This window comes from Pan paniscus, chromosome 7 (assembly GCF_029289425.2).
Source record: "Pan paniscus chromosome 7, NHGRI_mPanPan1-v2.0_pri, whole genome shotgun sequence".
NCBI classification, from domain to species: Eukaryota; Metazoa; Chordata; class Mammalia; order Primates; family Hominidae; genus Pan; species Pan paniscus.
The window spans coordinates 121,119,983-121,147,101 of NC_073256.2; the positions used below are offsets into that span (position 1 = coordinate 121,119,983).

The 27,119-nt window shown below is 36.4% G+C and overlaps 1 protein-coding gene and 1 pseudogene across 31 annotated transcripts in view; both read left to right on the forward strand.

The window, feature by feature from the left end:
- Positions 1 to 27,119, forward strand: part of RIMS2 (regulating synaptic membrane exocytosis 2) — a 743,118-nt gene that overhangs the window by 253,293 nt on the left and 462,706 nt on the right. For all 31 annotated transcript variants that reach the window (XM_034966469.3, XM_055116819.2, XM_055116823.2 and 28 more), the window contains one exon: positions 2,794 to 3,104. In XM_034966469.3, the coding sequence (XP_034822360.2) occupies positions 2,794 to 3,104 (311 nt within the window). The remainder of the gene's footprint in view (positions 1 to 2,793; positions 3,105 to 27,119) is intronic.
- Positions 4,835 to 6,259, forward strand: LOC100983800 (small ribosomal subunit protein eS6-like; annotated as a pseudogene).

The window sequence follows — 27,119 nt, forward strand, 5'->3', positions numbered from 1 at the left end:
AAAAAAAAAAAGAAGAAGGAAGAAAGGAAGGGAGGGAGGAAGGAAATAAGGAAGGGAGAAAGCGAGGAATATAGGATAAGGGAAGGAGGGATATAGAATAAGGGAGGGAAGAAGGGAGGAAAGGAAGGATATAGGAGCTAGTGATTTAGGAAGGAACAAATGATCTAGTCAGAAAAGGAACAAGCAGTGTGCATAGCCCAGGCAATGTGAGAAGGATATTAACACATGGAGAGTCTTTAATAGGAATCAGACATCATCCTTCATACCTTATGCTCATCTGTCTTATATTAATATTCACTAGATATTAACAGATGAGGAAAATTAAGCTGATAGTGTTTCCAATTCTTTTTCTCATTTTGGGCTCCACAGAAACAATACTACTTGTACAGTCAGCAGTTCACACTAAGGTAAACTGACAAGGCTGTGTATGAACTCCTTTGGTCTTAGCCAGTCTGAGGAGCATACTTGTAACCTATTTAACATATTGAACTAGGAATCTCTGCCATAGACCGGTGGTTCTCAAATGTTAGCAAACATCAGAATTACCTGGAGGGTTTGGGGAAAAAATATTGCTGGGCACTGCCCCAGAGTTTCCTATTCAGTAAATCTGGGGTGGGACCTGGGAATCGGCACTTCTGGTGATACTGATGCTATTCTCCCAGGGATATTCTTTGAGAAGCTCTGCTCTGAAATACATTAAGTAACCTGCTTACCTTGTGAAAAATTTTATTTTTCAACTGTTACAAAGCAGCAAATGCTGTTTCTGCAGATGATAGTGATTGGATAATTGTCTGTCTCACAAGCTCTCGTTTCTGTTGTTAATTACCAGGCACAAAGGGATGCTCTTCTTCAGTACTCTGAGTGTGACCTAATTCAGATAAATTTATATCTTATAATCATCTAGAATAGATTATCACTGAAGCATAAATAACAACTTGTTTAAAACAGAAAAGTTGAAATTCAAACTTCATTTATTTTTACATTATTTTGTGGTTCTGTTTTGCGTGACTTTTTAAAAGAGATCTGTAGTACCTGCGTTTGTCACAAGATGGCATCAAAAGGCTGAGATGCTGGCTCAAATTTCATTTTTTGAGACTGTTGATGGGTTAGATATATTTCATGTCTATTAAAACTAATTATAGCAAAAGAAATTTGAACTGAGGCATATTCTTTTTAATTTCAGTGAGATAATGGTGTTTTCACATCAAAATACTTATAAAAATAAAATACATACATATATTGATATTATTTATGACTAATTCTTTAGGAAATTAATGAACATACATCTTGGCTTAATAATATCAAATATATTATTACCATATTTCCCCCAGAAGAATTTTAAACAACCTAAACTTAGCAAACATTTATTATATCTTACTATTCTATAATTTATAAGGTTTTATTATGCTAGTAGAAGATGTAGTTCCTGCCTTCAATAAACTTCAAATTTAATTGGGGAGAAAAGAAATGTATATACAATTCAATGAAAGAACAAAATAATAAAAATGAGCAAGTACAATGTTGTGTGATAAGATCTGTACAAACTATGAAATGGAATAATGGACAATAAGGTAAAAAATCTACATGGTATTTTACAAAAACATTTTTGTGTCAGTTGAAAATGCCATGTTGAAACTTTTACTGTGATTATCTATACTGTTGTAATTTATTTTATGTGAGAAAATGTTTAGCAACCTGGAGAGCTGTGTAAGAGTAAGTATTTGACATAAACAAAACATTAGCACTCACACACTTGAATTATGAACGGTTATTTTATGATAATATGGCTTTTTAAATGATTAATTGAAAAGGATTTTTCAGAAAAGGGTGAAGGGCTTTCTGGCCACAGAGATATTAATTACAATATGTTTAGATTTCTGGAATCGGAAAAATAGATCTGTAGAAAAATTGAGTATAGAGTAGTTGTGCCGGGGTTGGAGGAGAGGAAAAGGGCTGTTGCTGTTTAGTGGGTGTGGAGTTTCAATCTTGCAGGAAAAATTTTAAAGATCTGTTTCACAATGTGGATATACTTACTGCTACTGAGGTGTACAATTAAAAATGGTTAAAATGGCAAATTTTATGTTGTGTCTTTTGCCACAGTAAAAACATCAGATGCATTAGTATAAATTATTAGCAATTAATTGGTTTTTTATAGAGGATCAACAAAGCTTGTAGCTTTATTTTAGCCATTAGGTGCTACTTGAAAAAAATAAAAGCCCCCTTAAGAATATAATTGCTGATAGAATGTTAACCTAATACTAACAGCTAATTTTCCGTATAACAAGTAATATTCTAGATATTTTAAATAAATTATTTCTAATATTCAGCCTCAAAATACAGGGAAATTATCATCTTTATTTCCCTATTTTATCATTAAGGAAACTAAGTTTTATAGATATGAAGTTTCAGTTCCTTGTTGAAAGTTGCAAAGTTTCTAATTTTGGAGTTGGTATTTAAACCCAACTGTCTAGTTTCAAAATCTATTTTCTGTGTATTACACAATGCCTCTAATTTAAATAAAACTAATTAAATAATACAAATGAACAATCAGCAATTTAGGACTCTAGTTTGCTATCTCTGTGGTCAATAAATATTGACTATTTCATTAGAATTATTCAGAAAAATTAAAAGAAAGTATATATTATTTAATTTACAGTAGCAGTTAATTAGGATTATGTTTTAACTTCAGAAGGATAACCACATAATTTTTTGTTTGCTTGAATTTTTGTCTCTTTTTATTTGTTTTTAACTTTTGGGAACACTAATTTTTTCCCCCTATGTCTTCATGTGCAGGTTATGTGGGTATGTAATTTGTGCCGAAAACAACAAGAAATCCTCACTAAATCAGGAGCATGGTTTTATAATAGTGGATCTAATACACCACAGCAACCTGATCAAAAGGTTCTTCGAGGGCTAAGAAATGAGGAGGCACCTCAGGAGAAGAAACCAAAACTACATGAGCAGACCCAGTTCCAAGGACCCTCAGGTGACTTATCTGTACCTGCAGTGGAGAAAAGTCGATCTCATGGGCTCACAAGACAGGATTCTATTAAAAATGGGTCAGGCGTGAAGCATCACATTGCCAGTGACATAGCTTCAGACAGGTAAACATTTTGTTTAATCTTTAGGCAAATGTATTACTTTTAGTCTTCATTCCAAACAGAGATAACAATACATGAAATGTTTAGGCAATGGTGAGTTGTCTAAGTAATGTAAACATTCATATGTTTTACATAAATACTATATGTGATGTTCAGGACTTGACCTATCATAGGTTTGAACTATCTTAGATTTGATGTGGGAGTGTTAGGTTATCAGATAGATTTCCCAGCATAAAGAAGTGAAATAAAACAGGGAACTTAGAAGTTTTTGTCAAAGGAAAGACAGACTGGCATTGGACTAATGGGGATGAAGAAGAGATGGCTATAAGACTCTTTATAGAGGTTGGATTGATGGGACTAGTTGGAAGTGGGAGTTAAGGTAATAGGGAAGGTTAACAATATCTCCAAAGGTTCTATCTTGGGCTGAAGGATGATGTGGGTTTTCAAGCAAGTATATGCAGATCCGACATCAGGTTTATAGTGAAGGATTTCATGAGTTTGATACATCCATGTGCTAACTCTGTTGTAACTATTTTCGCTCAGTTCTATGGGCTTCTTTGTGTTCAAAGTGTGATACTTAAAATAGTACATAGGGCTCTTATATTTCCTACCTTTGGAAGGAGAATAAAGGATTTTGATGGGAAGATTCTTTTTCTTTCTTTTTTTTTTTTTTGAGATGGAGTCTCGCTCTGTCATCAGGCTGGAGTGCAGTGGCACGATCTCGGCTGACTGCAATCCCTGCTTCCCAGGTTCAAGCAATTCCCCTGCCTCAGCCTCCCGAGTAGCTGGGACTACAAGTGTGCACCACCATGCTTGGCTAATTTTTAGTACTTTAGTAGAGGCGGGGTTTCACCACGTTGGCTAGTATGGTCTCAATCGCATGACCCGTGATCTGCCCACCTCGGCCTCCCAAAGTGCTGGGATTACAGGTGTGAGCCACCGTGCCCGGCCTATTTTTCTATACCTTATTTTTGTGTTTGAATAAAGATAAATTTAAATCTGGTTTATACTATTTCTGTTGCCCAGAAGTAGCAGATACATTTCTGTGTTGAATAAGTACAAAGTCATGCATTCCTGCAGAAACAAATCTAAATTGTACATATAGTATGGTAGGTTCTTGGGTATCAGTTCTAACAAGTAAGACCACTGGGAGTCATTTTAGATGGTGCCTAAAGTCACCACTCCAATACATTGCTGGATCTTGAGAGAAAAAGAAAACAATGACTGCACCAGTTCTTTTGCAAAGTAGTAAAAGGGAACAGTACATGTAATCCTATCTTTGGGGAAAACAATCATCTTAATCTTGTGGGGACTTCCTCTGGGAGACTGGGTAGAAAGACCTCAGAGTTATCCTATATAGAGGACAAGGAAGTTGGAGTATTTAATTTATCAACTCTCCTTTATTGTTGGTCCAGGGCTGATCCTGGGAATTGTTAACTCTCTGAAACTCACTGGCTAGAGAAAGCACTCAGGCAGAGTGTAACAAACACTTATAGTCAGCAGATTTTGCTATGTAGGGAATGGTGAATGATGAGGCAATGTGGTTGGGTTGCTGGTAGTATCTGCTACACAGTGACTTCAGAGATCAAGAAAGTTCCCCAAATGGCAGTTATAATGGTCAAGGTATATGAAAAAAATAGGTAACCAGTGGAGATAGAATTTTTAAAAAATGAGTGAATGAATGACTAAGTAAAATGAATAATGGGCTCTTTTTCGTGGTGCCTTGGAGGCATTCACCTGCTTCAAGATGAAGCTGGATATCTCCTTCCCAGCCACTGGCTGCCAGAAACTCATTGAAGTGGATGATAAACGCAAACTCTGCACTTTTTATGAGAAGCATATGGCCACAGAAGTTGCTGCTGTGCTCCGGTTGAAGAATGGAAGGGTTATGTGGTCCTAATCAGTGGTGGGAATGACAAACAATGGTTCCCCATGAAGTGGGGTGTCTTGATTCATGGCCGTGTCCGCCTGCTAATGAGTAAGGGGCATTCCTGTTACAGACCAAGGAGAACTGGAGAAAGAAAGAGAAAATCAGTTCGTGGTTGCATTGTGGATGCCAATCGGAGCGCTCTAACTTGGTTATTGTAAAAAAAGGAGATAAAAATATTCCAGGATTGACTGATACTACCGTGCCTCATCACCTGGGGCCCAAAAGAGCTAGCAGAATCCACAAACTTTTCAATCTCTCTAAAGAAGATGATGTCCACCAGTATGTTGTAAGAAAGCCTTTAAACAAAGAAGGTAAGAAACCTAGGACCAAAGCACCCAAAATTCAGCGTCTTATTACTCCATGTGTCCTGCAGCACAGATGGCGCCATATTGCTCTGGAGAAGCAGCATACTAAGAAAAATTAGGAAGAGGCTGCAGAATATGCTTAACTTTTGGCCAAGAGAATGAAGGAGGCTAAACAGAAGCGTCAGGAACAAATTGCTAAGAAATGCAGGCTTTCCTGTCTGCAAGCTTCTACTTCTAAGTCTGAATCCAGTCAGAAATAAGGTTTTTTGAATAACAAATCGATAAGATCAGACTAAAAAAAAAAAGGATAATAGGAATATAGACTCCATTTGTTTAAAAATTAACCACATGAGATAGCTTTTTGTGGAGCTTAGAGAGGCAGGGTTAGTAAGAATAAAATGAAATACTAAAGCACTAGGTCACATAATAGAATATTAAGTTTTGGAATGCATTTCATCAGGAAGTTATGCGTGTTAAAAATAAATTCAATAAATTTATGAGTAATTAATTCATCATAGACAAGGTAAAGCCTATCTGTAATCTTTGGTTTTTGTTTGTTTGTTTTTGTTTTGAGACAGAAGTCTCTTTTTGCTCAGACTGGAGTGCAGTGCCATGATCTCAGCTCACTGCAACCTCCGCCTCCCGAGTTCAAGCGATTCTCCTGCCTCAGCCTCCCAAGTAGATGGGATTACAAGCACCCACCACCATGCCTGGCTAATTTTTTTGTATTTTTAGTAGAGACAGGGTCTCACCATGTTGGCCAGGCCGGTCTCATATTCCTGACCTGAGATGATCCACCCACCTCGGCCTCCCAAAGTGTTGGGATTACAGGCGTGAGCCACCGTGCCCGGTTGCCTATCTGTAATCTTTGAAGAAGGTGGTAATGAGAACAAATAAAAATCTTATATTCTTTAATGCCTCTTTCACTCACAAGTACTGGCCTGAATAAACAATTGAAATTGACCTATTGTGGGGAGCCAACAGGTTGTAGTTCCTTTTATTCTTTTCTCTTTTGCCTGGTGCTTTGGCTACTATTACTAATAAATTCGTGCTTAATGACTAAAAGCATACTGTATATCTTCTTTCCAAACCTTACAAATGCCCAACCAATAGCTCCTTTTGTTCACAAAAATTACTTTTAGTCAGGAAAGAAGTTAGAGTTTAATATCAGATTTGGTAGTTATGCCAAGAAAATGGAACTCATTGTAATTTACATACACTTTTATTTGGGAAACACTTTAAAGAGTATTTCTTTTATTTTTAAAATGCAGATTATACAGTAGTTAATTAGACATTTATCTGTAGCCAGTATTGAGTCCTTTGAATTTTTTCCCTTACAGCAAGGGGACAGCAAACTATGAACCTGGGCCAAATTTGACTTGCCACTTGGTTTTTTGTAAACAAAGTTCTTTTGGAACACAGCCACTCCTGTTCATTTATTTATTGTCTATGGCTGCTGTCAGCTACAATTCCGTAGTTGAGTTGTTGTGAAAGACCATATGGGTCTCAAAACTGCAAATGTAGTCCGGGTGCAATGGCTTATGCCTGTAATCCCAGCACTTTGGGAGGCCGAGGAGGGCGGATCACCTGAGGTCAGGAGTTCGAGACCAGCATGGCCAACATGGTGAAACCCCGTCTTTACTAAAAATACAAAAATTAGCTGGGTGTGATGGTGCATGCCTATAATCCCAGCTACTTGGGAGGCTGAGGTAGCAGAATCGCTTGAACCTGGAAGCTGGAGGTTGCAGTGAGCCAAGATCGTGCCATTGCATTCCAGCCTGCGCAACAAGAGCAAAACTCTGTCTCAAAAAAAAACCCTGCAAATATTTGCTCTCTGATCTTTTCAGAAAAAGTTTGCCAATCCCTGCCCTAGAGAGCAGTTCTCTTAGTGTTGTAGAAATTTCTCCCTTTGCCCATTTTCTTTTGTCACCATTTAAATTTTTTAATTAAACTTATTTTTTTTGTTGTTCCTTCGTCTCCCACCCTGCCTGCCAGCTTCTATCCTTCTCTTTCTGTCTCTCTTTCTTCTTTCTTATCAGAATGGGTTTTATTGCAGTATTTGAATTGGACAGGGAAATGGAGGTAATGCTAGAAATATAATTTCAGTTTGAAGCATTAGTAATTTGTTTTTTCAATACCATTCAGAAACCAGTGGCTTCAGAAAGAGAAGCTTCAGTTCAACTTAATTTAAATCTCTATGGACTTATAACTATATTTGAAACAGAAAAGTATGTTACTATTTTAAGGAGCTTTAATCTATAACATGATGTAGTAGTTTTGACCTTTTTAAATGACTTGTTATTTCTCTCACAGGTTTTGGTACAGTGTTTTACAGATAGGCCATTAGTATTTATTGAATGAATGAATATCAAGTTGGTTCTAAACCTTAGCATTGAGTAGGTGAATACTTACTTAACATATAGTCATAAAATTGCAATTCTTTATCAACTTAGATGCAAAATATTTTTGAGTTTCAAGTATGTTTTTATTTCAAAATAACTTGTGAAATACATTGTAAAACTGGATTTTTTTCTGGTTAAGAAAATAAAATTAGTGAAAACTAAAGTAAAACTGTTTAAAAACATTTAATTGATATTTCTTACATTTGAAATTATTTAAGTTGGATGCTTCATAATTTTCATAGTTGCAAATTAGTGAAATGTAGGAAAGTTTATTTGCAAAATTTTACTATTTAATTTGTAGCAGTTTCTACAACATTTAGAGAAGTTAAAAAGTAAGAAATATGGATAGTTTGTATGGTAGATGAGAAAGAACTAGAAGTCAGAAGACCTAGGCCCTGTTCTCACCTTTTCCCCATAGTGTCATCATTTCTAGATGTTTATTTTTTTCTCTGTATGTCCTGTTTTCTCATCTCTGGAATGGGAAAAGACAGTCTAAATCCTGAGAAGACTTCCAGTTCTAAAATTCTTTATTGTGTTGTATTTTAAGCTCCTTGGCCATGAGATAAACTTGAAGGCATTCTCTTTCACTATTTTTTTCCTCGCATAACTGGTAGTTGTATGACAAATTAATGCAGGATTATCTTCATTCATATTATAATTCATTGTTATAATTCATTCATTCAACAGATATTTATTGAATTTCAGTGTAGTATTTGTTTCTACATTTTTCTGCTTAGATGATGACGCTTAATGAAAATACCAAGGGTAATAAAAATATAAAACAATTATCTTGGATCGAAACTGTAAAGTTTTAAGGTAGGTTCAATATGATGAATATTTAGCAGTTTGGTAATCACCATTTCCTTATTATCTAGTACTTATGACTTTCCAAATATCTCTGTGACATTGATTATTTAAAAATAAAAATAATATTCAAAATATGTGCTTAATACTTCTGCTTCTAGTACAAATGGAATAATAGTACCTGGATTTACTATTATGCAATAGGCACAATAAAATAAAAGGCATCTAGATTGAAAAGAAAGAACTAACACTTTATTCACAGAGAACATGATTATTTATATAGAACATTAATGGGATCTATAAAATTGTTACTAGAGTAAGGCTGTAGAATATAGTCAATGTCTGATAACCATTTATCTTTCTAAATAGTAGCAAGGAAAAACTTATAAATGGAAATTTTAAAAAACTTTAAGACCATTAAAAATACAAAATACATTTATACTAGCACCAAAAAATGAAGTACTTAGATATAAATCTAACAAAATATGTACAAGGTCCGTATGTTGAAAACACTGAAGCACTGATGAAAGAAATAAAAGAAAGTCTGAATAAATAGAAAGATAAACTGTGTACACGGATCATACAACTCAATATTGTTAAGATGTCTTTCTCCCCAATTTGATTTATATATACAGATAGATTCTAAAATTAAAATAGAAATGTTTGAAATAACCAAAACAGCTTTTAGGAAGAACGAAGTTAGAGGCATAACACTACCTGATTTGAACACGTTATAAGTCTACAGTAATCAAAACATTGTGGCATTGGCATAAAGACAAATAGATCAGTGAAACAGAATGGAGAGTCTATATATAAAGCCATTCATGTATAGACAAGTAATTTTTGACAGAGAGGCAAAGGCAATTCAGTAGAGAAAGGATAGTGTTTTCAACAAATGGTGCTGGAATAACTGAATATCCATATGCAAAAAAATTTGAAGCATACTTTTTTTACTGTATAAAATTAACTGAAAGTGGATCATAGAGATAAATGTAAAAGCTAAAATTATAAAACTTCTGGAAGAAAATATTGGAGAATATTATTTGATCTTGGTTTAGGCTAAAACTGTAAAGCTTGTAGGAGGAACTAGAGGATAACTTCTTCCAAATTTTAGGGTAATCAATAATTTCTTAGACAAGACACAGAAAGCACTAATTCTATGAAATGAAAAAAAAATCCACAACAAATTAGACTTCATCAAAATAAAAACTTTATTCATTGAGACACCATTAAGAAACTGTATAACCATGTTGTATTTCAAGAAATTTCAAGAGAAAATATTTGCTTATTGCTTAAAATGCATATTGCTTAAAAAGATATATAAAGCACTCTTAAAATTCATTAACTTAAAATAAGCCTAAAGTATAAGAAATTGGAATAAGCTGTTTATAAAAAAATATGAATTGCTAGTAAGTACAAGAAGTGTCCTATGTGTTTAGTTATTTGAGAAATGCAAATCAAGACTATCAAGTGCTGGGCACGGTGGCTCACGCCTGTAATCCCAGCACTTTGGAAGGCAGAGGCAGGCAGATCATCTGAGGTCAGGAGTTCGAGACCAGCCTGACCAACATGGAGAAACCCCATCTCTACTAAAAATACAAAATTAGCTGGGCATGGTGGTGTATACCTGTAATCCCAGCTACTCAGGAAGGCTGAGACAGGAGAATCACTTGAACCCAGGAGGTGGAGGTTGCGGTGAGCTGAGATGGCGCCATTGCACTCCAGCCTGGGCGACAAGAGCAAAACTCCATCTAAAAAAACAAAACAAATCTATAAGGAAATACTTTGATATACCCACTAGAAATCCTACGATTTAAAACAACAAAAATCCTGACAACACTTACCTTTTGTGAGAATTCAGAGGAATTTGACCGCTAATATCTTGCTAGTGAAAGTATAAAACATTTAAAATTGTATAAACATGGGAGGCCAAGGCAGGCAGATCACTTGAGGTGAAGAGTTTGAGACTAGCTTGGCCAATATGGTGAAACCCCGTCTCTACTAAAAATACAAAAATTAGCTGGACGCAGTGGCACATGCCTGTAATCCCAGCTACTCAGGAGGCTGAGGCACAAGAATTGCTTGAACCCGGGAGGCAGATGTTGCAGTGAGCTGAGATTGCACCACTGCACTCCAGCCTGGGTGACTGAGTGAGACGCTGTCTCAATAAATAAATAAGTAAATATTAAAATGATCTAAACATTAGAAAAGTGTTTGACAGTTTCTTATACTGAGACTCTGTCTCAATAAATAAATAATAAACTGGTCTAAACATTAGAAAAGTGTTTGACAGTTTCTTATAAAATTAAATATGTACTTTCCCAATGACACAGCAGTTCTACTCCTAGGTATTTACTTAAGAGAGATGAAATAATATATCTACAAAATACTTGTATGATAATGTTTATAGCAGTCTCATTCATAGAATTTCCAAAATGGAAACTTCCCATATGTCCATCAACAGGACAATGGATAAACAAACTGGTATATTCAAGTATATTCAAATAAGTGTATTACTTATCAATGAAGTGAGGGAACTATTTACATGCACAGAAACATGGATAAATCTCAAAATCATTGTGATGAATGGAAGAAGCTTGGCACAAAAGAGTACATAAGATATAATTCAATTTTTATCCACAGAAACATGGATGAATCTCAAAATCATTGTGATGAATGGAAGAAGCTAGACACAAAAGAGTACATATGATATGCTTCTATTTATATGAAGGTCAAGAAGAGATAAAACAAATCTATAGAAAAGAAATCATAACAATGTTTTCCTTGAGGGAACTTTCTGGGGTGATGAAAACCTTCTGTATCTTCATAGGGGTATGGATTACTGGGTGATGTATTTGTCAGTGGCTACTATAGCGGTAACGTTTAAGATCTGTATACTTTTAACTGCATGTAAATTATATTTAGTAAAAAATTAAAGGAGAATTATGTGCATAATTGCTGCATTTCAAAATCACTGGTTTCATTGAAATTTTATTAGTAGTAAATGTTTAAGACTTATTGTGAAATTGAGTCTAAATTAATGCAATTTTCTTTATAATCAATGTTTCAATAATGGTTTTTTTTCAGTAAATTCAGAGATGCTTATATTTATAGAATGCTGATAGTGTACCTAACACCAAATCAATGGTATTTAGAATCTACTAAGTGTGCATTACATATGGTTTAAGGACTATCTAGGTAGTCTGCTTTCATGAAATCATGACCATGATTGCCATGACTCTTATTCAAAGTGGTCATCTGAGCTATGTGGTAAGAAAAAATAGCATAACCGTGAGAGAAATAAGATAAAATGATGTAAAGGGAAATAATTTGTAAAAGGAAATCAAAGTATGGTTAAGAAAGCGGTTAAACTATAGAGCTAAGGAACTAGAAAAAATAAATCACCAATGTTTTTCTTAGGAGAAAAAAGAATCTAATAACCTGGAAGCAAATGATCTCATAACCTTTATTCCTAGATATTTCTTCTTATACTTTTTAGAATACAGGTGAAACAAAAAGGCAACAAAGATGGCTATGTCTTTGGTGCCACTTTCTGTGAATTATGCACATTCAATAAATGCTTGGTGCATATGATGAATGAGAGAAAGCTGTAATAATTAAATAACAAATGTCTTTAACATGACTGATGTCTTTTCTGTAGCATTTTTATCTTTTATTGAAAGGATGATTAATCAATAGACTTGAAGACAAATAATGATCTGTTCTTATATGGCCAATGCTTAATAGACTTCTGTTTTCAAGAATATGATATGAGCTCTGAAAGACAAAGTATCTCTCTTAAAAAGGATGTTTAACATAGTATAATAATTGGTTTTACTGCATAGAAGTCAGTTTGTTCTCATGGAATATGTAACTTAAATATTTCAATTTTTAGGTGAAAAAAAAATCTCTATTTCTATTTTCAACTGAATTAAACTTGAACCATTGTCAAGTTTCCTTCATTTAAGTGACCTATAAATAGAGTTGCAACATGTGCCAGCTTGCCTAGGACAGTCCCAGTTTACACATGCTGTCCCAGCATTCTTCATAGATTGACATTTGTTCTGGATTTATATGAAGTATTTTATTAAGAGTTGCATTAAAATAAGCTGGGGTGAGTTTGGAAGGTCTCCATTTTGTACTTACATACTGCTGCTGCCATGATTTCATCCTGTGTGGGATGCATGTATGGTGAAGGGTTCTCAACTGAAATATAATCAGCAATAACCCATCTTTCCCCTAACTTTTCAGACACAAGACAGCTAACATTTCTTGTTTAAGGACAGGATGAAGGTACCACTACTAAAACGAAGTGTGATAGAAAGATCTTTGGTGGTGGTGGTAGAAGTATTTGACATTGCTATGCCATTTGCCTTTTGATGTATTGGTCAGTTTAGTCATGATCCATTCTTTGGCATTTGAGATGGGAGACTATAAGTTTGTTGGAGATTATAAATTAGGGTAGGAAATAGAGGTTGAACAGTCCTGTCATAGAATGTACAGAAGGTAGTCTGGATGTTTTTTTCTCCAGTGGTTTTGTCATTTATTGTATAGTGTAAATTTATAAATATTTTTGTATTTTATTATTTGGTAATTTTAAAAATTTGCAATAAATATTTCAGCAGCAAGATGCTAAAAATGAAAATGCATTTTTACTCATGAATGTGTAACTTGTACAAATTTTTTGTTGACATTTGCTATCCACTAGGGGGCTAGTAGTCACAGAATACATCCTTGCAAAAAGAAAAAAATAAACCTGTTGAAGAAGCAACATCAATTTCAAAAGTTAGTAGAATTATTTTAAGAAAACCCAACGATGACAAAGATGGGCAAAGTGCATTTTATAAGTTAGCTGTGAAGCATGACTTTTCCTTTAGATTAAACAGCTGTTCTTTTTAATTTTAGTCAATTTCAGTTCCAAGTTGTGTGTGCACATGTGTGTGCAATCAAAAAGTAAATCATTGGCTTCATTAACAGAAGAACTTTACTATATTAGTAAGTGTTGACATTTTAAAAGGCATTTTAAAACCAATGCTTTTCAACACTAAGACATTTAGATTTTCTCTACAAAAGCAAGGGAAGAATTGAACACATTAATCAAATTTCATTATGCAACAGTCATGTGTATCTTCTTCATCAGTGTATTCCTAGCACATCACACAGTAATTGATACATAGTGGTGCTCATTAAATAGTTGTTGAAAGACTGAATGAGTAGATAAGTAAAAAAGCTTAAGAAAAAAGGAGAAAGAATTATAAGAAAAAAGGAGGAAGAATTAAAAGGACAGAACCCCAGGAAAAGAATGAAGAGAGACCTTACAAACAATTAGAGTTACGGACTCAAATGCTATGAACTCTATCCCAGTATCTTGCCTCTTTTTTTCAGTATATCTATTCTTTTGTGTCTTTCCAAAACATTTTCACTGGTCAGCTGTTCTACATGGAATGAAAAATGATCATCAATAGAAATTTCTGAATAAATGAATGAAAGGAGTTTTGTACTGGCTTTCATATTGAAAATCAGTACATTATTGGCATATGTATCATATATCCTGCTTGGGAATTAAGATAACTTAAATAAAAGCTATTTTATTTAAGTAAAAAGCTATTTTATTTATTTTGGTGATGAAAATACAGTTGAGGTCTAAGATAGCATATAGTTGAACAGTGCTTTATGCTAATTAGGGTTGATATAGACAGAAAATAAATATAAATTCTGCCATTTGAAAGCTGTTAAAATATTTCATCATTTGATTTCATAATGGTATGCATATAAAAGTATTTTAAAATGGGCTGTATGCATTTTGATCTGACATTGGTTATCAAAATTGATTTGTGGACCATAAAAAAAATCCTCTCAAAAAGATAAAAATAGAATTTTGTTTCATGCTGGGTATGAAATTGGGTATAAACTGGGTACAAAATTGGGTATAAACTGGCTACAAAGAGGAGTAACAACTTCGGAACTCAATCATAGCATATAATTTTAAGTTATCTTTTCTTTGCTGACATTTAAAAATGTCAAAACTTGCTATGACTTTGACATTTTTAAAAAGTTTGTTACTTTTCTTCATAGGTTAGAAATTAAAAAATGGAGTGACATGAAAAGTACACATTTATGTATTTTTGATTTTTTATTGATGTATAATACATATGCATATTTTGGGGGTACATAGGATATTTTGACACATTCATATAATATGTAAAGACCAAATCAAGGTAGTTGGGATATCCATTACCTAAATATCTTATCTTTATGCTGGTAATATTCAAATTTTTCTCTTCTGGCTATTTTGAAATGTACAATAGATTATCGTTAACTAGTATCATCCTACTGATCTATCAAACACTAGGTCTTATTTCTATCTAATTGTATATTTGTATCCATTTATCAACCTCCTTATGCTCCTTCCCTCTGCCCTTTCTGGCCTCTGGTAACCATCAATCTACTTTCTAGAGATCTTCATGAGATCCACTTTTGTAGTTCCTACATGAGTGAGAACATGTAATATTTGGTCTTCTGTGCTTGGCTTATTTCACTTAACATAATGACCTCCAGTTCCATCCATGTTGCTGCAAATGACAGGATTTCATTCTTTTTATGGCCAAATAATATTCCATTCTGTATATATGTCACATTATCTGTTTATCCATTGATGGGCATTTAGGTTGATTTTATATTTTGGCTATTGTGAATAGTGCTGCATTAAACATGGGAGTGCAGATATCTCTTTAATACATTAATTTCATTTCTTTTGGATGTATACTCAGTAGTGCAGTTGCTGGATCATATGATAGTTCTATTTTTAGTTTTTTGAAGAACCGCCAAACTCTTCTCCATAGTGGCTATACTAATTTACATCCCCACCAAGTGTATGAGAGTTCTCCTTTTTCCACATCCTCACCAGTATCCCTTATCCTTGTCTTTTTGAAGAAGTCATTTTAACTGGGGTGAGAAGATATCTCATTGTGATTTGATTTGCATTTCTCTGATTATTAGTGATGTTGAACATTTTTCATATACCTGTTGGTCATTTGTATGTTTTCCTCTGAGAAATGTCTGTTCAGATCTTTTGCCCACTTTTAAATTGGATTAGTTGTTTTTTTGCTACTGAGTTGTTTGAGCTCTTTATATATTCTGGTTATCAAATCCTTGCCACATGGATAGTTTGCAAATATTTTCTGCCATTATATGGGTTGTCTCTTCATTTTGTTTATTGTTTTCTTTTCTGTGCAGAAGCTTTTAAGCTTGATAGAATCCCATTTGTCTGTTTTTGCTTTGGCTGCCTGTGATTTTGAGGCCTTATTCAAAATCTTTGCCCAGATCTATGTCCTGGAACATTTTCCCAATGTTTTCTTCTAGTAATTTCACAGTTTTGGGTCTTCAATATAAGTTTTTAATCCATCTTGATTTGATTTTTTTATATGGTGAAAGATAGGATTCTAGTTTCATTCTTCTGTATATGAATATCCAGTTTTCCCAGCACAGTTTATTGAAAAGACTATCCTTTCACCCTATGAATGTTCTTGGTGCCTTTGTTGAAAATGAGTTGGCTATCGAATACTATGCAGCCATAAAAAAGGATGAGTTCATGTCCTTTGTAGGGTCATGGATGAAGCTGGAAACCATCATTCTGAGCAAACTGTTGCAAAGACAGAAAACCAAACACCGCATGTTCTCACTCATAGGTGGGAATTGAACAATGAGAACACCTGGACACAGGGTGGGGAGCACCACACACTGGGGCCTGTCATGGGGTGAGGGGAGAGGGGAGGGATAGCATTAGGAGATATACCTAATGTAAATGACGAGTTAATGGGTGCAGCACACCAACACGGCACATATATACATATGTAACAAACCTGCACATTGTGCACATGTACCCTAAAACTTAAGGTATAATTAAAAAAAAAAAAAGAAAGAAAGTGAGTTGGCTATAAATGCATGGGTTTATGTCTGGATTCTCTATTCTGTTTCATTGGTCTATGTGTCTGTTTTTATGCCAGTACCATACTGATTTGGTTACCATAGCTTTGTAGTACATTTTGAAGTTGGGTAGTGTGAAGCCTCTAACATCCCTTGAAATTATCAGATGAATTTCTCTTGAAATTATCAGATGAATTGGAGTCCTTTATATGTTGCTTGCTTCTTTCTTCTAGCTGCTTTTAGGATCCTCTCTTTATCCTTTACCTTTGAGGATTTGATTATTAGATGACTTGAGTTAGTATTATTTGGGTCGAATCTCTTTGATATTCTCTGACCTTCCTCTACCTGGATATTTATGTATTTCTCAAGTTTTGGAAAAATTTCAACATTATTTCTTTGAAGCTTTTACCTTTTGCTCTTGTTCAACTCCCTCTTAGACACAAATAATTCTTAGATTTGGTCTTTTCTGGTAATATTCTATTTAATGTAGATCATCTTCATATTTTTCATTGTTTTTCTTCTTTCTCCTCTGATCGTATTTTCAAATGCTTGTCTTCAAGCTCTCCGATTCTTTCCTCTGCTTGATCCATTCTGTTGTTGAGAGCCTCTAATGATTTTTTTCAGTTCAGCCAATGTATTTCTCAGTTGCAAGATTTTTGTTTTTTAAAAATTATTTTAATATTGTTGCTAAATTTCTCAGATGAATACCTGAATTGCTTTCTGTGTTAACTTGGAGATCACTGAATTTCCTTAAAACTGCTATTTTTTTATGTGAGAGAGCTCACATATCACTCTCTCAGTGGCATCAGTAGCTGGTTCCTTGGTTTGTCCATTTGGAGAGATAATGGTTTCCTGTTTGCTATTGCTTCTTGGGGATGTCTTTCTATGTCTTTGCATTGAAAGGTTATTTATTCCAATCTTCCCTGTCTGGCTTGTTTTGTTTTTTACTTGACTTGTTTTCTTAGAGATTCTTTTTAGTTTACCTGTTGATTTTTTTTCTAGGTTGCTGCCTTCTTTTTGTTGCTGGATGGTACCTTAAGCCAAAGTTTGCCTGGCTGTAGTAAATGATTGGGTTGCTGCCCATACTGAATGGGAAAAGTCCAAAGGGGATATTCTGGCAGTGTTGGGAGGCTGGCCAGGGGCTCATGCCCAGGGGATCTATGGAATATACCTCCTGTAGCATGGTGCTGTGGAATAGCCCCTCTGATTTGGCATCTCCTTTGATTGAGTTAAGGAACAGTTTCCAGGACTGAGATCCAGTGTAGAAACTGTGAGTTGGGGGAAGTATTCCACACACTTCGTGGTGGGCAGATTATGGGGAAAGGCATCAAATACCTTACAGCTTGCTTGGAGTTTTTTCACTTCTTTGTGGCCCTGAGAACTGTCTCTTCCTCACGTTTGAATTCTGGGATATTGCTGATGATAAATTGGTGCTGTATATTTGTTTTCCATTTTCTGTGGGGGTGGAGGGAGTGAAGCCAGCTTGGTTCTTTGTCATTTTGGAACTGGAACAAAAGTATATATTTTTAGTAAAGTTAAAATTATTTTTTCATCAGCAAGTGTTAAAAGTTATTTTGTTCAAAATGACTTAGTATTGTTGCTATAGAGATGGCTTTGATAGGTACTTGAAAAAGTTACTACGCTTATTTTAAAAAACGGTTCAAAATCTTGTTTCCATAATTACTCAAATTTTTTGATTTGCATGTTCTCTTTGAATGTGTTTTGGAGTAAATTTTAAGACTCCTCAGTTCTTGAAGAAGAATTTTCTTATGCTTCAAGGTTTATTTCTTCCGTATATTATCTCCCCTATTCTTTTTTTTGTTTGTTTGTTTTTTTGAGACAGAGTTTCACTTTTGTCATGCAGGCTGGAGTGCAATGTTGTGATCTCAGCTCACTGCAACCTCTGCCTCCCAGGTTCAAGCGATTCACCTGCCTCAGCCTCCCAAGTCACTGGGATTACAGGTGTGTACCACCATGCCCGGGTAATTTTTGTATTTTTATTAGAGACGGTGTTTCACCATGTTGGTCAGGCTGGTATTGAACTCCTGACCTCCGGTGATCCGCCCACCTCGGCCTCCCAAAGTGCTTGGATTAAAAGCATGAGCCACCACACGTGGCCTTATCTCCCCTATTCTATATATTTACTGCATACTCCAGCTGCTCAATTTCGCTCGGTTTCTGTTTTCTTTTTTTTTTCTCTAACACGGTTACTATTTTTGTTTGAGTGTGTATTTTTATAGACACTGTCTGCAAATATAAGAATATATACGTACACTATATATATATTTCTTTGAAGTGATACCATACTATATATTGTATTTCCTTATCTTTCTTTTTTAATTTAGCAGCATATGTTGGAAATCTTTCTTTACCAGTGCATAGTGAGTGTTCTTCTTCATAATTTTAGTGGATGTGTCATATTTATTTAGTCTGTAAGGATGAACAGTTAGATTATTACAACATTTTTTTGCTATTACAAATGCTATCATGATACATAAATCCCGTGTGTGTGTGTGTGTGTGTGTGTGTGTGTGTGTACTTACAGTTTTGCAAAATAGTAAATCTGTAAGATAAAGGAAAATTCCTAGAAGTACAATCACTTGGTTAAAGAATGTATGCAGTTTTAAGTTTTTGTAGTCATTGCGATATGACCCACTAGAAAGGATGTACAAAGTTACACTTCTATCAGCAGGTATTAGGGTTTTAGTTTCTAATTCATTAGCCAACACAATATTATACATCTTTACCAGTGCAATAGGTGAAAAATGTTACTGCATTATAGTTCTAATTTTTCTTTTTTTATCATAAGTGAGTCAAACTGAGCATTTCTCTCTATGTTTAAGAGTAGTTTTTTCTTTTAAAACTCTGTTTGTATCTTCTTCCATTTTCCCATTGAGTTTTTGGTCTTTATTTACATGGATTTTTAGCATCTCCATTTATATTATAGAAAATAACTCTTTGTGGAATGGACTGTATGTTAGTTTTCTATATCTGTATAACGAATGACCACAAACTTAGAGGCTTATAAAAACATACTTTTTAAATTTCAGTTTGTGTAGGTCAAGATTAGGGTACAAGCTAGCTTAGCTGGGTCTTCCCCTTAGGATCTCTGGAGGCTGAAATCAAGGTGTTGCCTGAGGCTGAGATCTCATCTCATGCTCAGGGTCGTCTTCAAAGCTCCCTGGTTGTTGACAGAATTCGCTGCCTTGCAATTGTATGGTTGTTGACAGAATTCACTGCCTTGCACTTGTATGACATGCCCTCAGCCCTTAGGGGCTACCCAGTGTTCCCTACCAGGTGGCCTTCTCCTTAGCATAGCAGTTTGTTTTTTCTTTTCTTTTTTTTTTTTTATTATACTTTAAGTTTTAGGGTACATGTGCACATTGTGCAGGTTAGTTACATATGTATACATGTGCCATGCTGGTGCACTGCACCCACTAACTCGTCATCTAGCATTAGGTATATCTCCCAATGCTATCCCTCCCCCCTCACCCCACCCCACAACAGTCCCCAGAGTGTGATATTCCCCTTCCTGTGTCCATGTGATCTCATTGTTCAATTCCCACCTATGAGTGAGAATATATGGTGTTTGGTTTTTTGTTCTTGCGATAGTTTACTGAGAATGATGATTTCCAATTTCATCGATGTCCCTACAAAGGACATGAACTCATCATTTTTTCTGGCTGCATAGTATTCCATGGTGTATATGTGCCACATTTTCTTAATCCAGTCTATCATTGTTGGACATTTGGGTTGGTTCCAAGTCTTTGCTATTGTGAATAATGCTGCAATAAACGTAAGTGTGCATGTGTCTTTATAGCAGCATGATTTATAATCTTTTGGGTATATACCCAGTAATGGGATGGCTGGGTCAAATGGTATTTCCAGTTCTAGATCCCTGAGGAATCGCCACACTGACTTCCACAATGGTTGAACTAGTTTACAGTCCCACCAACAGTGTAAAAGTGTCCCTATTTCTCCACATCCTCTCCAGCACCTGTTGTTTCCTGACTTTTTAATGATCGCCATTCTAACTGGCATGAGATGGTATCTCATTGTGGTTTTGATTTGCATTTCTCTGATGGCCAGTGATGGTGAGCATTTTTTCATGTGTTTTTTGGCTGCATAAATGTCTTCTTTTGAGAAGTGTCTGTTCATGTCCTTTGCCCACTTTTTGATGGGGTTTTTTGTTTTTTTCTTGTAAATTTGTTTGAGTTCATTGTAGATTCTGGATATTAGCCCTTTGTCAGATGAGTAGGTTGCGAAAATTTTCTCCCATTTTGTAGGTTGCCTGTTCACTCTGATGGTAGTTTCTTTTGCTGTGCAGAAGCTCTTTAGTTTAATTAGATCCCATTTGTCAATTTTGGCTTTTGTTGCCATCGCTTTTGGTGTTTTAGTCATGAAGTCCTTGCCCATGCCTATGTCCTGAATGGTAATGCCTAGGTTTTCTTCTACGGTTTTTATGGTTTTAGGTCTAACGTTTAAGTCTTTAATCCATCTTGAATTGATTTTTGTATAAGGTGTAAGGAAGGGATCCAGTTTCAGCTTTCTGCATATGGCTAGCCAGTTTTCCCAGCACCATTTATTAAATAGGGAATCCTTTCCCCATTGCTTGTTTTTCTCAGGTTTGTCAAAGATGAGATAGTTGTAGATATGCGGCGTTATTTCTGAGGCCTCTGTTCTGTTCCATTGATCTATATCTCTGTTTTGGTACCAGTACCATGCTGTTTTGGTTACTGTAGCCTAGTAGTATAGTTTGAAGTCAGGTAGTGTGATGCCTCCAGGTTTGTTCTTTTGGCTTAGGATTGACTTGGTGATGCGAGCTCTTTTTTGGTTCCATATGAACTTTGAAGTATTTTTTTCCAATTCTGTGAAGAAAGTCATTGGCAGCTTGATGGGGATGGCATTGAATCTGTAAATTACCTTGGGCAGTATGGCCATTTTCACGATATTGATTCTTCCTACCCATGAGCATGGAATGTTCTTCCATTTGTTTGTATCCTCTTTTATTTCATTGAGCAGTGGTTTGTAGTTCTCCTTGAAGAGGTCCTTCACATCCCTTGTAAGTTGTATTCCTAGGTATTTTATTCTCTTTGAAGCAATTGTGAATGGGGGGAGTTCACTCATGATTTGGCTCTCTGTTTGTCTGTTGTTGGTGTATAAGAATGCTTGTGATTTTTGTACATTGATTTTGTATCCTGAGACTTTGCTGAAGTTGCTTATCAGCTTAAGGAGATTTTGGGCTGAGACAATGGAGTTTTCTAGATATACAATCATGTCATCTGCAAACAGGGACAATTTGACTTCCTCTTTTCCTAATTGAATACCCTTTATTTCCTTCTCCTGCCTAACTGCCCTGGCCAGAACTTCCAACACTATGTTGAATAGGAGTGGTGAGAGAGGGCATCCCTGCCTTCTGCCAGTTTTCAAAGGGAATGCTTCCAGTTTTTGCCCATTCAGTAAGATATTGGCTGTGGGTTTGTCATAGATAGCTGTTATTATTTTGAAATACGTCTCATCAATACCTAATTTATTGAGAGTTTTTAGCATGAAGGGTTGTTGAATTTTGTCAAAGGCTTTTTCTGCATCTATTGAGATAATGATGTGGTTTTTGTCTTTGGCTCTGTTTATATGCTGGATTACATTTATTGATTTGTGTATATTGAACCAGCCTTGCATCCCAGGGATGAAGCCCACTTGATCATGGTGGATAAGCTTTTTGATGTGCTGCTGGATTCGTTTTGCCAGTATTTTATTGAGGATTTTTGCATCAATGTTCATCAAGGATATTGGTCTAAAAATCTCTTTGTTTGTTTTGTCTCTGCCTGGCTTTGGTATCAGGATGATGCTGGCCTCATAAAATGAGTTAGGGAGGATTCCCTCTTTTTCTATTGATTGGAATAGTTTCAGAAGGAATGGTACCAGCTCCTCCTTGTATCTCTGGTAGAATTCGGTTGTGAATCCATCTGGTCCTGGACTCTTTTTGGTTGGTAAGCTATTGATTATTGCCACAATTTCAGATCCTGTTATTGGTGTATTCAGAGATTCAACTTCTTCCTGGTTTAGTCTTGGGAGAGTGTATGTGTCGAGGAATTTATCCATTTCTTCTAGATTTTCTAGTTTATTTGAGTAGAGGTGTCTGTAGTATTCTCTGATGGTAGTTTGTATTTCTGTGGGATCGGTGTTGATATCCCCTTTATCATTTTTTACTGCGTCTATTTGATTCTTCTCTCTTTTTGTCTTTATTCGTCTTGCTAGCGGTCTATCAATTTTGTTGATCCTTTCAAAAAACCAGCTCCTGGATTCATTAATTTTTTGAAGGGTTTTTTGTGTCTCTATTTCCTTCAGTTCTGCTCTGATTTTAGTTATTTCTTGCCTTCTGCTAGCTTTTGAATGTATTTGCTCTTGCTTTTCTAGTTCTTTTAATTGTGATGTTAGGGTGTCAATTTTGGATCTTTCCTGCTTTCTCTTGTGGGCATTTAGTGCTATAAATTTCCCTCTACACACTGCTTTGAATGCGTCCCAGAGATTCTGGTATGTTGTGTCTTTGTTCTCATTGGTTTCAACGAACATCTTTATTTCTGCCTTCACTTCGTTATGTACCCAGTAGTCATTCAGGAGCAGGTTGTTCAATTTTCCTGTAGTTGAGCGGTTTTGAATGATATTCTTAATACTGAGTTCTAGTTTGATTGCACTGTGGTCTGAGAGATAGTTTGTTATAATTTCTGTTCTTTTACATTTGCTGAGGAGAGCTTTACTTCCAAGTATGTTGTCAGTTTTGGAATAGCTGTGGTGTGGTGCTCAAAAAAATGTATATTCTGTTGATTTGGGGTGGAGAGTTCTGTAGATGTCTATTAAGTCCACTTGGTGCAGAGCTGAGTTCAATTCCTGGGTATCCTTTTTGACTTTCTGTTTCGTTGATCTGTCTAATGTTGACAGTGGGGTGTTAAAGTCTCCCATTATTAATGTGTGGGAGTCTAAGTCTCTTTGTAGGTCACTCAGGACTTGCTCTATGAATCTTGGTGCTCCTGTATTGGGTGCATATATATTTAGGATAGTTAGCTCTTCTTGTTGAATTGATCCCTTTACCATTATGTAATGGCCTTCTTTGTCTCTTTTGATCTTTGTTGGTTTTTAAGTCTGTTTTATCAGAGACCAGGATTACAATCCCTGCCTTTTTTTGTTTTCCATTTGCTTGGTAGATCTTCCTCCATCCTTTTATTTTGAGCTTATGTGTGTCTCTGCACGTGAGATGGGTCTCCTGAATACAGCACACTGATGGGTCTTGACTCTTTATCCAATTTGCCAGTCTGTGTCTTTTAATTGGAGCATTTAGTCCATTTACATTTAAAGTTAATATTGTTATTTGTGAATTTGATCCTGTCATTATGATGTTAGCTGGTTATTTTGCTCGTTAGTTGATGCAGTTTCTTCCTAGTCTCGATGGTCTTTACATTTTGGCATGATTTTGCAGTGGCTGGTACCAGTTGTTCCTTTCCATGTTTAGCACTTCCTTCAGGAGCTCTTTTAGGGCAGGCCTGGTGGTGACAAAATCTCTCAGCATTTGCTTGTCTGTAAAGTATTTTGTTTCTCCTTCGCTTATGAAGCTTAGTTTGGCTGGATATGAAATTCTGGGTTGAAAATTCTTTCCTTTAAGAATGTTGAATATTGGCCCCTACTCTCTTCTTGCTTGTAGGGTTTCTGCCGAGAGATCCGCTGTTAGTCTGATGGGCTTCCCTTTGAGGGTAACCCGACCTTTCTCTCTGGCTGCCCTTAACATTTTTTCCTTCATTTCTACTTTGGTGAATCTGACAATTATGTGTCTTGGGGTTGCTCTTCTCGAGGAGTATCTTTGTGGCGTTCTCTGTATTTCCTGAATCTGAACGTTGGCCTGCCTTGCTAGATCGGGGAAGTTCTCCTGGATAATATCCTGCAGAGTGTTTTCCAACTTGGTTCCATTCTCCCCATCACTTTCAGGTACACCAATCAGACGTAGATTTGGTCTTTTCACATAGTCCCATATTTCTTGGAGGCTTTGCTCATTTCTTTTTATTCTTTTTTCTCTAAACTTCCCTTCTCACTTCATTTCATTCATTTCATCTTCCATCGCTGATACCCCTTCTTCCAGTTGATCACATCGGCTCCTGAGGCTTCTGCATTCTTCACGTAGTTCTCAAGCCTTGGTTTTCAGCTCCATCAGCCCCTTTAAGCACTTCTCTGTATTGGTTATTCTAGTTATACATTCTTCTAAATTTTTTTCAAAGTTTTCAACTTCTTTGCCTTTGGTTTGAATGTCCTCCCATAGCTCAGAGTAATTTGATCGTCTGAAGCTTTCTTCTCTCAGCTCGTCAAAGTCATTCTCCATCCAGCTTTGTTCCGTTGCTGGTGAGGAACTGCATTCCTTTGGAGGAGGAGAGGCACTCTGCTTTTTAGAGTTTCCAGTTTTTCTGTTCTGTTTTTTCCCCATCTTTGTGGTTTTATCTACTTTTGGTCTTTGATGATGGTGATGTACAGATGGGTTTTTGGTGTGGATGTCCTTTCTGTTTGTTAGTTTTCCTTCTAACAGACAGGACCCTCAGCTGCAGGTCTGTTGGAATACCCTGCTGTGTGAGGTGTCAGTGTGCCCCTGCTGGGGGGTGCCTCCCAGTTAGGCTGCTCGGGGGTCAGGGGTCAGGGACCCACTCGAGGAGGCAGTCTGCCCGTTCTCAGATCTCCAGCTGTGTGCTGGGAGAACCACTGCTCTCTTCAAAGCTGTCAGACAGGGACATTTAAGTCTGCAGAGGTTACTGCTGTCTTTTTGTTTGTCTGTGCCCTGCCCCCAGAGGTGGAGCCTACAGAGGCAGGCAGGCCTCCTTGAGCTGTGGTGGGCTCCACCCAGTTGGAGCTTGCTGGCTGCTTTGTTTACCTAAGCAAGCCTGGGCAATGGCGGGCGCCCCTCCCCAAGCCTCACTGCTGCCTTGCAGTTTGATCTCAGACTGCTGTGCTAGCAATCAGGGAGACTCCGTGGGCGTAGGACCCTCCGAGCCAGGTGCGGGATATAATCTCGTGGTGCGCCGTTTTTTCAGCCCGTCGGAAAAGCGCAGTATTCGGGTGGCAGTGACCCGATTTTCCAGGTGCCGTCCGTCACCCCTTTCTTTGACTCAGAAAGGGAACTCCCTGACCCATTGCGCTTCCCAAGTGAGGCAATGCCTCGCCCTGCTTCGGCTCGTGCACGGTGCGCGCACCCACTGACCTGCGCCCACTGTCTGGCACTGCCTAGTGAGATGAACCCGGTACCTCAGATGGAAATGCAGAAATCACCGTCTTCTGTGTCGCTCACGCTGGGAGCTGTAGACCGGAGCTATTCCTATTCGGCCATCTTGGCTCCTCCCTAGCAGTTTGTTTTTTCAAAGCCAGTAGAGAGTGTCTATGCTGTTTGGGATCTCTCTGACTTCTGTCTCTGACCTCTAAACTCTCTTTTGAAGGGCTAATATGATTTATCAGACGCACCTAGGGCCTGATAAAATTAATTTCCCTTTTGATTAGTTTAAAGTCAACCAAGGAGGGACCTTAATCACATCTGCAAAATCACCTCACTTTGTCATATAATGTAACCTAATAATGGGAGTGATATCTCATCATATTCACAGATCCTGCCAACGTTCAAGGGGAGGGATGATGACCAGGGTGTGTACACCAGGTGGCAAGATTTGTAGGAGCCAGGTTAGAATTCTGCTCACTTCAGATTGCAAATACTTTTCCCCAGTTTATTATCTTTTGACTTTGCTTATATTATTCTTTTTACCAATGCATAAACATAAACATATATTATGATGGATTGTACTTTTTTTTTTTTTTTTTTTTTTTTGAGACAGGGTCAGGCTTTGTTGCCCAGGCTGGAGGACGGTAGCACAGTCATGCTCACAGCAGCCTCAACCTCCCAGGCTCTAGGAATTCTTCCGCCTCAGCATCCCAAATAGCTGGGACTACAAGTGTGTGCTATCATGTCCAGATATTTTTTTCTATTTTTAAACTCTTAGTAGAGATGGCATCTCTCTAGCCTGTTTAGGCCGATCTCAAACTCCTGGGCTCAAGTGATCCTCCTGCCTTGGCTTCCGAAAGTGGTGGGATTACAGATATGAGCCACCCTGCCCAGCATGTGTTTTTCTTTTATGGCTCTTAATTTATTTATTTGTAATGGAGATATAATTCATGTGTCATAAAATTAACCCTTACAAATGTACACCTAAGTGGTGTTTAGTTTATTTTTGAAGTTGTCCAACTATTACGACTATCTAATTCCAGAATATTTCCATAAACCCTGGAAAACTTGTGCCCATTAGCAGTCACTTGTCATTCTTCTCTTTCCTCAGTCCTCTGGCAACCACTAATCTACTTTATGTCTCTGGAGTTGCCTATTCTGGACATTTCATAAAAATAGTATCATGCAATTATGTAGCCTTTTGTTACTGGCTCTTTCAGTTAGCATAATGTTTTCAAAGTTCATTGATTGTATAGCATGAATCAATAATTCATTCCTTTTTATGATGGAATATTTCATTGTATGTTTATACCACATTTCTTTTATTCATCAGTTGATGGACATTTGAGTTTCTCCTTTTTAGCCTTATGAATAATGCTATTATAGACATTTGTGTGTAACTTTTTGTGT